Source organism: Penicillium taxi (genome assembly GCF_028828555.1).
Source record: "Penicillium taxi strain IBT 34144 chromosome Unknown utg000005l_segment0_segment0, whole genome shotgun sequence".
NCBI classification, from domain to species: Eukaryota; Fungi; Ascomycota; class Eurotiomycetes; order Eurotiales; family Aspergillaceae; genus Penicillium; species Penicillium taxi.
This window is the reverse complement of record NW_026643207.1, coordinates 3312292-3326607: the sequence shown is the minus strand read 5'-3', so window position 1 is coordinate 3326607 and position 14316 is coordinate 3312292. Positions and strand designations below refer to the sequence as shown.

Below are 14316 nucleotides of genomic sequence, written 5' to 3'. Positions count from 1 at the left end.
TATTTCATAGCAGTGAATTTTCTTCCCTACATTCGATAGTGTAAATAGCATTCTAAGTAACTGATAAAAGATCACGTGATGATAAGTTCAACTCACGGCTGCGTTTGTTCTGTTGTATGACAGTTTTATTCATCTGGGATACCGTCAGTGATCCTTGAATGAAATTTACTCAGTGAGCCTAATGCTGAATACCCTCATAAAAATGGCGACAGCAAAAAAAGTTCCCGACTATTCAGAGCTACACAGGTAGTAAGTATTGCCAGAGAAACATAGAACACGAATTCGCCACTTGATTTCCAGGTACAGGACCCACTACGATGTCAGATATGAGATCAATAAATATTGGTGACAGGCACTGGTCCCGACATGTCCGAGGAGATTAAGTTCTGATAGGTGCGATATCTGTATACGTCCGTGCTTTAGACATAATGGCAATGATGTGGATTCACGGGGAATGAACTCGGCATTCGAAAAAATAACCCCTCAATTTGTTTCCATGGTTCACTAGCAGTGAACAAATGTTCTAGAATGTCAAATCCTTCTTGGGGGTTTCCAGAATCTCTCACAACTACGGATTGGATAGAGAAAATGACTTGGGGTATTGCCACGACATACAACTCTCCATCTTTCTCTATGCTGCATCTACGGATCAATTATTATGAATCACACTGCAGGTTGTGTTGTGATGCGTTCAAAACTAAGATATGCCAGAATCTAATATTTTGATTCTTCGTGGTACATAGTACGAAGTATCTCTTCAGAGCAAGGTATAATATGCTCTATAGTACTCTCGTAAATGCATACGTACTCAAACATTGAATCTGCACCTCATTCTCGCCTGCCTGTATTCTCGGTCTAGATCAAGCCAAAATGCCCAGAACTCACTCACCTCTTTGCTCCCTATGATTCGCCTTCGTACTCCACTTGAGTCTTTTGCCTTTGCTTTTATGCCTCCACTGGCTCCATCGTGAAACCATGGTTCATAGCCAGCGTGGCTCCGGCAGCACGTTTTTTTCGCCATCGGTACCTGTCCGGGGTAATGAGACAGGGACCCTTCAATCATTATAAAGAGGCCCCTGTCAATCCCTAAATCCGATTCTTCTTTCAAACAAGTCTCACTCTTTTACAGACCAAGTCCTTCCTTTTCTTTTCAGAAAACCACTTTCCTTTCTACGAGATTGATTCTCGAGACATTCCTTCCTAAAACCTCCTAAACAAACGATATCAGTCCATTCTTTCAAGACTTTCAATCTTTTCCAATCCATTCAGAATGTTCTCCAAGACCTTCGGCCTGGCTGCCGCCTTTGCTACTCTTGCCTCTGCTCTGCCCTCTGGCATGATCATGCATCGTTCCAACGGTACCGGCACCAGCACTAGTGGCGGTGTCACGATCACTAACAACCTGAACGTGGACATTTATGCCTGGTCCGTCGTTGAAGAAACTGGCTCCATGCAGACCTTGACTGCGAACGGTGGTACCTACCAGGAAAACTGGAAAACCAACCCCAACGGCGGTGGTGTCTCCATCAAGCTGTCTACCACCCAGGAGCTGGTGGATGTTCTCCAGTTTGAGTACACAGAGTCCTCTGATACCAACACTATCTACTGGGATCTGTCCTGCGTTGACATGGCCGCCAATGAGGCGTTCACTAAATACGGCTTCTCTGTTATCCCCTCCAATGATGGCAACAATGCTTCGTCCTGCCCTTCTGCTATCTGCAAGGCTGGTGACTCTGCTTGTTCTGCCGCTTACATCAAGCCATACGACGACTGGGCCACCCACGGCTGCCCAATTGACACTGGTCTGGCTCTAGCAATCGGCCAGTAAATCGACCAATTCTTTTCTTCGTTGTCGGTTGACCCGCGCACTCCTTTGAAAAATTATACACTCTTTTTTTTAATTAGGGTCACTGCTTCTTTACTTTTATCTTCTCACCGTTTGATTACTGGTGATTTCTTTCTTTCTTCCGTCGCCCTGGTCGGTTGACCATTCTTTGAATCTTTTTGAATTATTTTTGGATCCTTTTTGAAAGTATTTTATTTACATGTTCGGTTGATTCGACGTGTCTTTCCTCTGCACGGACAGAATGTCGCTACGAGTCATGATTTTTTGATATCTTTGTTGAATACCCCCAAGATGAGATGTGGGCCCGAGGAAATGTGTGGAGTCTCCTAAGAGTGAGGGGAGATAGATATAGATAGTATATGAGAATTATACAATTTTTCAAGAAAACTTCCACGGTTTCCAGCCAAGTTCTCTACAAATTTCTCAACATTACATCTTAAGTTCGAACTTCAATTTTCCCCCGAGAATCGACTCCCAACCTTGGAATTTCGGGAAGGTACCCAAGCACTCAAGTTCTCAACGCTCAGAGCACGGCCTTCCAAAGGGCCAAGGAAGTAAAAAAAAAAAAAAAAAAAAACGAAAGAATCGTTCATTCTCGATGGGGTTCTAGACCAACTGATAGACGGGGACGTGGAGACAGGTGGATCATATCTATCTACTTCCAAGGTTGTGGCTGTCAATCCTACGCCAGTCAGATTGAAAGCTCATACTTTGTAAACTTTACTGAGCCGATGTGTCATCTGCAGAATCGATCTATACTAAAGGAAGCGATTACGCTAAGTTCGGCCACTAGGTAGCGGGCATTGCGGGGGCTCTCGGCTCTAATTCTTGGCCCCACCGTCCGATATTTATATTCCAGCCCTGGAGGTATGACTGGTGACTGAAAACTTTCCTAAAAGTTTCGCAATATCCAAACACCTAAATATGAGCACCACAAAACCAAATCCCGCAGAGAAAGGTACAACCCCTTGAATGCCGATATCTTATCATTGGGAAGGTGAAATTCCAAGGTTGGCCATAATTTAGTGGACATCGGGACCAGAAGTATGGAATGAGCCAGCCACTCCCGCGATTGGTAGGCCCAATCACAGATATAAACTATGGCATTTTTTGGGCAAAACGTCGGAACCAAACTTTTTTCTTGAAGTCCAATTGTGGCGTATTCAACTTTGGGATAATTCCAAGAAGTAGGCATCCTTTTTACCGGGCTTTGCATCCTGATTTGGCACCCGTGAACGACTGGATGGGTTTTTTAACGTATATCGTATACAATAAGTGCCGAAAAATTTTCTTTGTCTAGCGAATGAAATCCTCCTGTAACTTTCATTGCCGCTTGAGTTGAGAATCCACGTGCCTAGGTAGGTAGCCTTTATCGTAATTGCTTTGACAGGGCTGCTCTGTCGGAAAGGTCTAGACTTTGTTCTCTTGCATACGCTCAAAATAGTCCCATGATGGTTGATCATTTATGGGTTGGAAGCTTGATGAAGCATGAACCTTGAAGCAATAGCAAACTACATTCCGGTGTCTGCTCGCCCCTAACTACTAACATATGAACTCCATTTTCTTTGTATTCTGGTTTGATGAACTCGAACTTCCCGACTTCTTATTTATCATATATCATATGGCTGACGAGAATACCAATTTTCTTCTTTGCTAAGCTTAATGTGAATGATTCATTGTTTGTTCATTCGTCGTTCCAAGGTTGCGACTAGTAGGAACCGTGGTTACCATATGCTGAAAAATATCATTAATATACAAAATCACCAGGCGTGAACGATCAAAGATCTGCAGTATCCCCAGGGCTAAAGTATAAAATGTAAAAATTGAGATTGGAATCCATATCAAGTACTATTGCGAGAACGGCGCCATTCATGCCATCGTTCCATCAAATTATTGGATTTCATCAATTTGAGTAGCGCATAGGCAACAGCTCGGTAGATGATAGTGCAAACTCCCAAAGCCATAACATTCATTGGTCCGTTCGTGTTGAGGTTGTAGAGCGCAAGCACCTCTTCACCAGAATTGATGGGACAATTGTCATTCGCCAGCCGCTCAACAGCTGTGCAGTCGAAATGCTGACCGTACATTGAATAAGGCGCCAGGTTGGCAATAGCGTACTTGACCGGCGAGAGATGGTTTAGACCCTGTAGAACATCATTTACATCTAAGCTCATCACACCACCGAGAATTGACGAGATGGATAGCAGAATAGAAGTCACGTTCACGGCGAACCCGACATGAGAGAAAATAGTACAGAACATGATTCCAACGGATTCTCCGCAGTTGATGATGCAGAAACAATTGAATGCACTGATGAGAAACATCTGCACTGTGCGCTTGAGGTTGTCTGCGAATGCGGCGAGTGCACCAAACACCAGTGCGGAAAGGAACTCGAATGGAATCTCGATCGCTGTGTACGATAGCATGAATGTTTCCACTGAATAGCAATTATCCGCATCCTCTCGATAGAAGACGTCACGCTCATTTGGATAAATCGCGATATTTTGGAGCATGCCTATAAGGGTTAATAAAGCCAGGGGAAGAGCGATGTTTGAGACCTACCAACGAAGTATAGTGCGGCAAATTCCTGAATGAACCCCATACGTGATTGCACAGCGGCATAATCATTCTTGAGTGGCGCAAAGAATAACGCCATAATGATAGCAATTCCTAATATCTGCATCGACCTCGCCATGACCAGCGGTGGTTGGCGCCAAAAGTTGATTAGAGATCGGTGTAGCACCAACGGAAATGTAACACGAAAGGGCAACATGTGGCGTCGCAGACTACCCAGCTCGGCTGGTGTTGCGATCTGAGAGGTGGTACGTTTGAGTTCAGGAGTTATATCAGACCAACTGGAAATGAGGTGCTGAACACGCTTGCGCGTGGTAGCTTCTCGATCTTCCTGTTGCAGATCAACAGTGATCAAATCTAGCACAAAGTCTGCCGGATTCATTGTTTGTGGGCACTCATTACCTAATTTTGAGAAGTGGGGGAGCATTTCTTGCCCTGGTCCTGCATATACAGGGTAACCACCTCTGGCCAGTAACAGGACCTGCGAGAAATGGCAGAATAAGTCCGAGCGTGACTGGTGAATAGTCATAATTAAGGTGCGGCCTTCAGCTGCAAGACCTTGTAGGACCTCAATAATGGACATGGCCGTGAATGCATCTAATCCAGAAGTTGGCTCGTCAAGTAATAAGATCTTAGGATCAGTGAGGATCTGGATGGAAATTGTGACTCGCCGCTTTTCTCCGCCACTAATCCCTTTAATCAATTCACTGCCAATGAGGTTGTCAGCACACTCCTTCAAGCCCATTTTAAAAAGAATCTCTTCTGCCCGTCGATTCTTATCCTCTTTCGACATCCAATTCGGGAGCCGTAGCCCTGCTGCGAACCTCAAGCTCTCGCGAACAGTTAAAGATGGCATTAAAGCATCATCATCTTGTGTCACAAACGAAGTCACCGAGCGAATCACATTTTCCGATGGCACGGCCCCGTTGTATAGCATTTGACCTTCCACGTGGTATTGACTGTTCATAGATCCTTGGAATCGGTGGGCAAGTGAGTTCAGAAGGCTCGTCTTTCCAGAACCGGAGGGCCCCATAATCACATTCATCTGAAAAAAGGTAAGGATATTTCAGTGACTGAAGGATTATCGTTATTTTTACCTGTTTTGGGTGGAACTCTGCAGTGATGGGCTGCAGAATTTGAAGCTTTCGGGAAGATCTCCAGGGTAGTCTTCGTTTTCGCACCTCTAGAGCATATTTATCCAGCGAGACCGCCACTAGCCGAGCTTCTTCAGTCTGACGAATGGCGATCTTAGCCTTATTTGTAGGTTGCGCGCCCTCTGATGTTCTAGCTTGAGCAACATTGATAGCAAAGCGATTATACTGTAGCAGTATTGCAGCAGCCGTATACTGAACAATTGCAAAGGCAATCAACACTACAATTGGTCGCCAAATCCAGTCTGATGGCATACCTAGACTTTCCATAATGTACTTACCAGTGTATTCCTTGCACGCGGGATCATTCGGGTTGTCAGAATATGGACAGGCATAGAAGTGGCCGAGTTCAGAGCCATTGACATTGATCCCAATAAACTCATTCGCACAAAAGGCACCAAAGATGTAAAAGGTGTAGGCACACCATTTCAGCCATCGCATGTAAACTGGTATCTGGTTCGCCTGGACAAAGTACCCACATGCAAAAGACTGCAGTGTAAATGATAAGTTTCCAACCAGACTAGCTCCTGGAAAGTTTCTTGTCACGCCGATTGCTACTGCAGCGAAAGTTACAGCACAATAATGTGTGAGTAGGTTGAGCGCGAAGAAAATGAAGAATTGTGCTGCGTCAAGACGGTAGCCAACCATGAAATAGAAAATAATAGAAAATATCAGCGGCACGGGTAGATCTTCGAGGGGAAAACGAGCGACACGTCGACTGAGTAGGAATGCTGGTACACCGACTACACCTTCATTGCGCTCACGATCAAAAAGTTGGATGTCGATGGTTAATCGATATGTTTCGAAGAGCAATATGAGGTAACCATTGAGACTGCTGGCCGTGTACAGACTTCCTTCTCGTGAACGAATTCCCGAGAGGCTTTCATCGAGCTGCAAGAAGATCCAGCCGTTGATCACTGCCATGCCAATAGCCTCGATCAAGCTACCAGCAACACCCATTGGGTCTCGTATGGTCGTCTTGAAGGTTCGCGATGTCAAGACGCTGAATTGCCGTCGAAAAGAAACTTTTTTCATTCTGCCCGTCTCGGCCCTCTTTGGTAAAGGCGACAAAGTACCTTCTTTCTCCTCCCTCTCTTCCTTTTCATTTGCTTCCGTCAATGCTTTTGTATCTCGCGATTGCCATTTCTGCCGAAGGATTTCAACCCGGACATGAGATGCAGCTTCCGAAGCTTCAGTCCGACTATCTATCGCAGCCAAATCAATCAGAAATTCTGCAGGATTCACAAATGGCGGAATTATGTGGTCTAATTTTTCGAAATATGGCAAGCAGTCGTTCACTGGGCCACTATACAGCGCAGAGCCCCGAGCGAGAAGAATCACATTATCGAAAAGAGTCCAGATCTCAGACCGTGGAGCATGAATTGAAACAATGACAGTGCGGCCATCCCGTGCAAGATTCTTCAGGGTACGGATTATTTGAAAAGCTGTCGTCGAATCTAATCCAGTCGTAACTTCGTCACAATAGATGACGGACGGATTTGCCAACAATTGTACACCGATGCTGGTACGTCGTTTCTCTCCACCACTACATCCCTTATGGGCAGTTGTTCCAATTCTTGTATCAGCACACTCTTTAAGCCCGAGCTCTAAGATGACCTGCTCAACAATATGATGGCGTTCTTCTTGCGTTGTCGGTGGTGGCAGTCGGAGATCAGCTGAGTACTGAAGTGTTTCACGAACTGTCAAAGTTGGAATGAGGACATCATCCTGCATGACATAGGCACTGCGCATATTCCTGGTATCGGCGTATCCGTTGAAAGTCGTTCCCCCGCACATCTTTGCTCGGGCCAGTGACATGCGAGACGCCATCAAATTAAGTAGAGAGGTCTTTCCAGATCCGCTACTACCGATAATGGCTGTCAAGCTGCCACTTGACATGGTCGCACTCACGCGATCCAAAACGCGCTTCGAGGCTCCTTCTAATTTCTGGCCGCGGAGGTGATGCCAGAATTGTAAAGGAGACTCCCATAGCGGGGGTGATGTATCAATATCAAGCGATAATTTGCTTACTCTCACATTCACTGGATTTACTGCGCGCAGCGATAGATTATTGGTAGCATCCCGAAGTAATACGTCAGGATTCATCTCTTCCTTTTGGACATCGAACTCGGAGAGAATCTTGTCATTCTCCAGTTGCGAAGTGGCAACTGGCACGTTCTGGAATCTTGGTTGAGGGAGAAAAAACCAAATCGCTATGAATGACGACAATAATCAAGTTATCAACATTTGTGAGCCTCGGTTGAGGTCTATCAGAGGTCCAACCTTGGAAGGTGAAACTAAGCTTCCCCGAACTATAAAAGGGGCCTTGTTTCTAATGCTATTATTGGCTCGGACGCTCTAAGCGAGAAAAGGTGGGTCCATGAGTCGACTCTCTTATCACTGCCATTCATTTGCATAGATGTGACGCGCGAAGGTACAAGAACAAGTAAATATTGGATCACAGCACAATAAGGCGGAGTATGGATACAAGAACCCAACCAGGCACTCTCACACCTTCAAGGTTCTCATCAGTTGTTGGACAAAATATCCAATGGGGGAAAGCTAATTCCGGGTTAGGGAATTAGTGGGTCAGGGTGGTTGAATTAGGCCGACATGGAAAAGGGTAATACGATGCCAGACTGCTAGCAAAGGAAGGCAAATAATGTCCCAAAGGTATGGTGAAGATGAGGTGAATTGGATTGGCTTGACCCTTAGATCTCTGGATTTCAGGGTGTCGATACCACTAGACCAAAGTGGGGCACAGGACCAATGAGAATGGTTCCGATGCTGTTGGTTCGACATGAAGTGAATCTAGCGAGTTTTGTCTATTTAGTTACAGCGAGGATAAGATTGAATAACACACCTCTTACAACTTTGCATCGACGCACCTAGATCTATTCCATCGAGAGTACTAGTTGCATATGCACCGTAAGAACGTCACCGTTCCGACACAGGGTCATGTATATATGATAGGATGTAAAACGCAAATGTAAGTAATATCAGGCGAAGAAGATGCAAACGGAACATTTGATGCAAGCAGGAATCAGCCGGAATTGGTCATAACAATGATGGCTGCAAACAGTAATCTCTCCACTGTATCAGAAATGGTCTAATCAGGTTATTTTTGATCAACATCAGTCAATACAAACTCAAACTTTCAGTAAGGGGCATAGATCAAGGCCACTTGGTCAATCTCATCACCATCCTGTCCCATGAATCCCACCACGGCATAGCCACTGTCAGCGGTATATGTACTGCAGTCGCTAGTTGAAGTTCCAGCTTCCAGGGTATTTCCCGTACTGGTTGTGGCCTTGATGTAAAAGACGCGAGTTTTACTGTCATATTTGCCCGTACACAGTTCGGTCTCCGTCCAGTATTCATCGGAACCAAGCGTAAGGGAAACCTCTGTGCCACCTGTACCACCGTGGCTGAAGCTAGTGCCATCCTCTAATTCAAGCGCAACGGCATCAAGACGGTCACCACCTCGGAAAGTAAGGGTGGAGGCCACGGGGGATGATGGTATATTGGCAAGGTCGTTGAACCATGTTCCATGAGGTCCACCAGAATACTCACTTTGTCGGAAAGATTCTGAAAGTGACCAAGTGAAGCTGATAAGGACCGGGTTATGATCGGAAAGGACATCACCTAGGTATTCGGAGTCGGTGTTCAGGAACTCGTCACCATCGTAAGTGAAGCTGGATGCAGTGAGTGTGACAATATCAGATCCTCGGTAGAGAACTTTGTCGACAACTTCGCAGGTCTCGATAGTAGACGGGTTATCACAGACAACCGCAGTAGCACCAGCAGTGGGATAGACCCCATCCTTTTCCAGCTCGACCCAAGCATCGCTCATACTGTTCTGCGACTTGAATAGCCGGATGCCAGTGTCGTCGGAACGAGTATACCTACTATTTGTATCACCCATAACAACCACAGCATTACCAGTTGACCATGTATCGATGTAATCTGCTACTTGCTGCAGGTTGGCATTTCTCGCTGTCTCATCATCATCTTCAGAGCTATTGTGGTTGTTTAGCCAACTCTCATCCAGAATTATCAATTTGGAAAAACTTACCCAGCGTCAGCATGGAGATTGTAAAAATCAATATAAACTCCGCTAGAAGGGTTCCAGCGCATAAACGTAAATCCCTTGGGAGTAAGACAGTCGTACTCGGATGCATCTGAGCAGGTATCCCACTTCACTCGAGTGAAATCAACCCAGCCATAGTTGGATAAAGTATTTAGCCCACTGCCAATCCCTGCGCCCCCAGAAGTTGCTGTTCTGTATGAATGGTCATCTGTGTCGTAGATATACGCATGATAGTTAAAGTCCTAGATATCGCAGAAAGTAAGACTCGCGTTCAGAAGTGCGATTTCTCTCGCATGAATAACTTACCTCCTGCACATTGATGATATCATAGCCGTATTCGGCAAAGTAAGTGCCAATTTCCTCGGCATTTTCTGTCTTTGTGCCATTGACATCATTGTCCTGGAGGATTTCAGGAAGACCAGCAACATTGAAGGTCAATGCAGTGAACGCTCCACTAGTGGCCGCTCCATGAACGACTGTGAGAAAGAAATAAAAATAGACTATTGCCGTCATGACTAGAGGAAACTTGGAATGTGGAATTATTGATTCATGAAGATAATAGGCAGTCTCATCACCTTTTATAACTCTAAAACCACTGCTAATCAGCATTTATCAAGATATAAACGGTGGCAGAAACCTTTAGATTAAGTGACCGGCTCAAATTATCAAAACGAGGTTAGTGTGAAGACTATAGACGCTAATTCAAGCCACTAACTAAGGTACGTGTCAAGGCTAAAGTCTAGGTCTGAACGTGGACAGCTTACGGCAGGTTTATTGGAGAGTTAATATTTGAATAGATAGTCTCATTTCCTCATGTCCTCATCATGAAATAAGTACTCATACATGAGGCCCTTCCAATGAAGTTAGTCATTCACGTGCTGAACTTAGACATAGGCATTGGATTGATCTTTGGATATCCAAATATGCAGCTTTCAACCTTGACGCCTTAAGCTAAGCCTAATGATGATGCAGAAATATATGACACATCAGGACTTTACGCTCGTATTTTTCATCTTTTTCGTCTGTATCGTCATATCCCTACTATTCCAACTCAAATTCAAAGGTTATCTTATAAAACGAGGCTGAATTCAGAATATTATGAAGATTTCCCTACTTCTTGTTCAACCAAAATCTCCAAGAAAATGATATTTTACGAAGTCACAAAAATCACGAAGGTCCTATAGACTGTGTGGCACTTCAATAAAAAAAATAGATATCAATAATTATGACTATCCGCTACTGTAGGAAAACTGACGCGTCTTACTGGTGCATATGCATCTATTGTGTAAATGTATTGTTGCGAGTTGTAAGAGGTGTGTTAGGTCTATCTCTTACTGAACTAAAAGGGATTCCTCTGCCCCACTTTGGGCTAGTCAGTCCAATCAGGAGTGAGGATATCCGTCCAATCAGAACGGATACCTCAGCTCATTGTACCAACAACTAGGGCTCGCTTGGTTATCTGAGACTGTCACCTAGCATATTGACTTAGCTAGCCATGTTCCAGTATATGTTTGTCCCTCCGGATCGCTTCCAACTGCTCTCGTTTATAATGAAGTTTCGAACAGCACTCACAAAGGCTTTGCTTCTTTTGCTTTTGTTGCTTCATAGAAAGGACCTGCTTTCTGAGACATCCCCACAGCGATTGCTCTGCCGACTTGTGGTGCAGAAAAGGAAGTTCCGCTGCCTGTGTATTCAGAGCAGGTGACATCTTTCCCATTGGCAAAGATAGCAACCTTGTCTCCTCTCCGAGACTTTGGTGCGATAACTCCGTCCGCGTCAGCATTGCCGACATTGATAAGAGGCAATACGCCGTCGTAGGAATACCACATAGGAAGTTGTATCACTCCTACATCCCCAGTTGCCTCATCGGCTCCATTACCAGCCGCAAGTACGATGGGCACCCCCATATTAGTCAACTGACTCAACCACGATCTCATGTTTGTGAATGGCGGCTTGTCAAGAGCCACTTCCTTATAAGTCTTTTTGGTCGAGCTCGACATGATGATAATACTTTTACAATATCGCGTAGGCTCAACCTTCTTATCTTCTGCATTCTTTTTGTCTGCCTTAAGGTTGTCGATAACTGCCTTGAGTCCTTGGGCGATAGTTGTACCACTGGTAGTCCATTTAAAACGGGTACATATTTCACTTTCTTGGCAACACCGTACTTGGTACCTAGGGCTTTCTCAGCGACACAGTTGCTATGCTGACTTGGGGGAGAGGGGAATCGCTGTTGCCAGCTTGTTGTCAATGCCATCTCTACTCTACCAGTGAATTCCTTTCAAGCCCAAAGATAATGACAGCTTCCTTTCTGTAATGAAATGGGAAACTCTGACGAACCGATTCATATTGTGCTTGGATTCCCTACATTAGTATATTGAGTTAATAGTAAACAAAAACATTCGTTGTTGGAAAGCTCTTACATCTTCGATATGATAAAAATATATATCTTCGCCGGCTTCTTGCGGATATTTGAAGTAGTTTCTGTATGTCCATTGCTTGCCTAGGGGAGTGCTGATGACACGCAATTCTCTAGCGGCTTCTTCCTGCTCGAGCCATATTTGATCCCTTTCAGACAGAAGTCGGGAAGAATTATGCGAAGCAGAGCTTTGAAATGGCCAATCTTCATATGGGGCGTCGTGGCACTCAAACGGCTCGTCCACTGCAAGGTGATCCACATCCGCACTTCCCTTCAATAATGTAGCCTCCGCCTCTGTTAAATCCACTTGATACCACATTAACTCTCCATCAGTAGTCCACGAGTAAATATCTGATAGACCAGTGACAGATTTGATCAACTCTTCAAGATGGGAAATAACGGCTTGATCGGTGCCATTTATGGGAACGATTATGTATGGCATTTTTTGATCTCGTTCGAGAATGGTTAGCGTGGTTGACTCCATGATATTTTTATAGGGAGATACGGTGGCCAAGCTAAATATAAAAAGAAAACGAAATACTAGGACTCGCATTTTGAAGAGTTTTGGTGGTGATTAAAAGTTGGGACGGAAAAGGCTTAAATAAATACTAGGTTGCGGGTTTGAAGCTTGGAATTTGGCAGGCTGAGGGCCAGAGGATGAGAGGCATGGAAAGAGCGGAGCAGCTGGAAACTAGTACAGCTTACAGCTTACATAGATCTAGGGGCTAAAGAGAAGCCGTAATGCAACAAAAAAAAAAAGAAGAAAAATAGAGGTCAACCGCGTGGCAGGCGGCAAAGTTCTGCCTGATAGAATCTTAGGGGATGGCCTAGGTTGACTTTTAAGTACCAAGCCCAATGCCAAACTCAATGCCGATGTCTGGCTGTCAATAGCCCCACCATCCATAAAATAACATAATTTGGAATTAACCGAGCCAAGTGCTTTGTGCATAGACCCGGTTAATGATGTAATCGCGGAGTAACCCCGAACATTCACCCCGGTACCCCACGCTTAACCCCCACGGGTAGCCGAGGTCGTGGTCGAGCCTTCCAAGTTCTCCCCTCTTTTTGACATTTTCAGCATTGGCTTGTATCAATACATTCATTTGTCTACCTACTCGACCTTAATTCAATACTCCTAATCCCTCAATAAAATGGCTATCACCACTGCCATTCGTTCCAGCCTCGAGGGCCCTTCAACCACATTTGGATTCTGGCTCACGTATGTATAGTATTTTAGCATGAATGAAGAATTCCCCGCTCACATACTTTCTTGGGACTCTGTGACTGACTACTACTCTGATACAGTTTGCCTAGTGCGGGTGTGGCAAAGACAATTCTTCACGGCGCTTCTGGTTCCGCAACCAAGTTCAGCTGGGTTCTAATTGATGCAGAGCACGGCTTGATTTCAGATCATCACTACTATGAGGTGAGGGTTTCAGCATTGATCCAGGTCTGAGCCTGGTGGGGTTGGAAATCATTGTACTGATCAACCATGCAGCTCAATAACGCCATTGGCTCTGAGGATGCCAGCCCAATTGTTCGGGTTCCACGTGCGGAGGAGTGGATGATCAAGCGTGCTCTTGATGCTGGTGCCCATGGCATTATGACTCCAATGTGCCACACTGAGGTATGTTCAGCTCCTATTCACATTTGACAAGCACAAATGCTCATCAGGCGTTCAGGTGGACGCCGCAAACGTCGTCAAGTACGTCAAGTACCCACCGGTTGGAACCCGTGGCTATGGACCGATGTTTGCTCCTCACAGTTTCCCCGGCGTGAACCCTGGACACGAATACGACGACAACGCAAATGACGGGTTGACTGTAGCTGTGCAGATTGAATCGAGATCTGGTGTTGATAATGTGGAAAAGATCGCGGCAGTTCCTGGAATCGATGTTCTTTTTATTGGACCGTTCGATCTTGCCAAGCAGATTGGTATTACTCGAGGTAGCGTGGAGCATGAGGCTGCTATTCAGCGCATTTTAGCTGCAGCTCATGCTGCTGGAAAGAAAGCTGCCATTTTTTGTATGTATATTCGACCATCTCTTCCCTGAGATTGCTTTTACTGACACTATCTCTAGGCACCGATGGCTCTGATGCTCATACCCGAGCAGAACAGGGCTTTGATATGATTTCTGTCAATACTGATGTTGGTGTTCTTAGAACTGCCATGCTGAATGAATTGAAGACGGCAAATGGCGAGCACATCAGAGCTGATCCTCGGGAGGGCTACTAG

General features: G+C 45.2%; 5 protein-coding genes across 5 annotated transcripts; 2 read left to right on the top strand and 3 right to left on the bottom strand.

The window, feature by feature from the left end:
- Positions 1 to 1270: 1270 nt before the first annotated feature.
- On the top strand, positions 1271 to 1828 carry N7495_008540 (putative extracellular thaumatin domain protein; the record flags this gene model as incomplete). Its single annotated transcript, XM_057211191.1, has 1 exon — positions 1271 to 1828. One exon carries the CDS (start codon positions 1271 to 1273, stop codon positions 1826 to 1828), a length of 558 nt encoding a protein of 185 aa, XP_057060734.1.
- Positions 1829 to 3687: 1859 nt separating this feature from the next.
- N7495_008539 (putative ABC efflux transporter) lies at positions 3688 to 7749 on the bottom strand (the record flags this gene model as incomplete). The annotated part of the gene is made up of 3 exons (XM_057211190.1): positions 3688 to 4361; positions 4409 to 5465; positions 5518 to 7749. Coding segments are annotated over 3 exons (3963 nt in total), but the record flags the coding sequence as incomplete, so codon positions are not given.
- A 979-nt stretch (positions 7750 to 8728) lies between these two features.
- N7495_008538 (endonuclease/exonuclease/phosphatase family protein) lies at positions 8729 to 10174 on the bottom strand (the record flags this gene model as incomplete). Its single annotated transcript, XM_057211189.1, has 3 exons — positions 8729 to 9590; positions 9647 to 9903; positions 9968 to 10174. The coding sequence occupies 3 exons, from the start codon at positions 10172 to 10174 to the stop codon at positions 8729 to 8731; spliced, it is 1326 nt and encodes a 441-aa protein (XP_057060732.1).
- Positions 10175 to 11229: 1055 nt separating this feature from the next.
- Positions 11230 to 12564, bottom strand: N7495_008537 (uncharacterized protein; the record flags this gene model as incomplete). Its single annotated transcript, XM_057211188.1, has 2 exons — positions 11230 to 11776; positions 12056 to 12564. 2 exons carry the CDS (start codon positions 12562 to 12564, stop codon positions 11230 to 11232), a joined length of 1056 nt encoding a protein of 351 aa, XP_057060731.1.
- Positions 12565 to 13231: 667 nt separating this feature from the next.
- Positions 13232 to 14316, top strand: N7495_008536 (HpcH/HpaI aldolase family protein; the record flags this gene model as incomplete). The annotated part of the gene is made up of 5 exons (XM_057211187.1): positions 13232 to 13299; positions 13386 to 13506; positions 13579 to 13707; positions 13763 to 14105; positions 14162 to 14316. The coding sequence occupies 5 exons, from the start codon at positions 13232 to 13234 to the stop codon at positions 14314 to 14316; spliced, it is 816 nt and encodes a 271-aa protein (XP_057060730.1).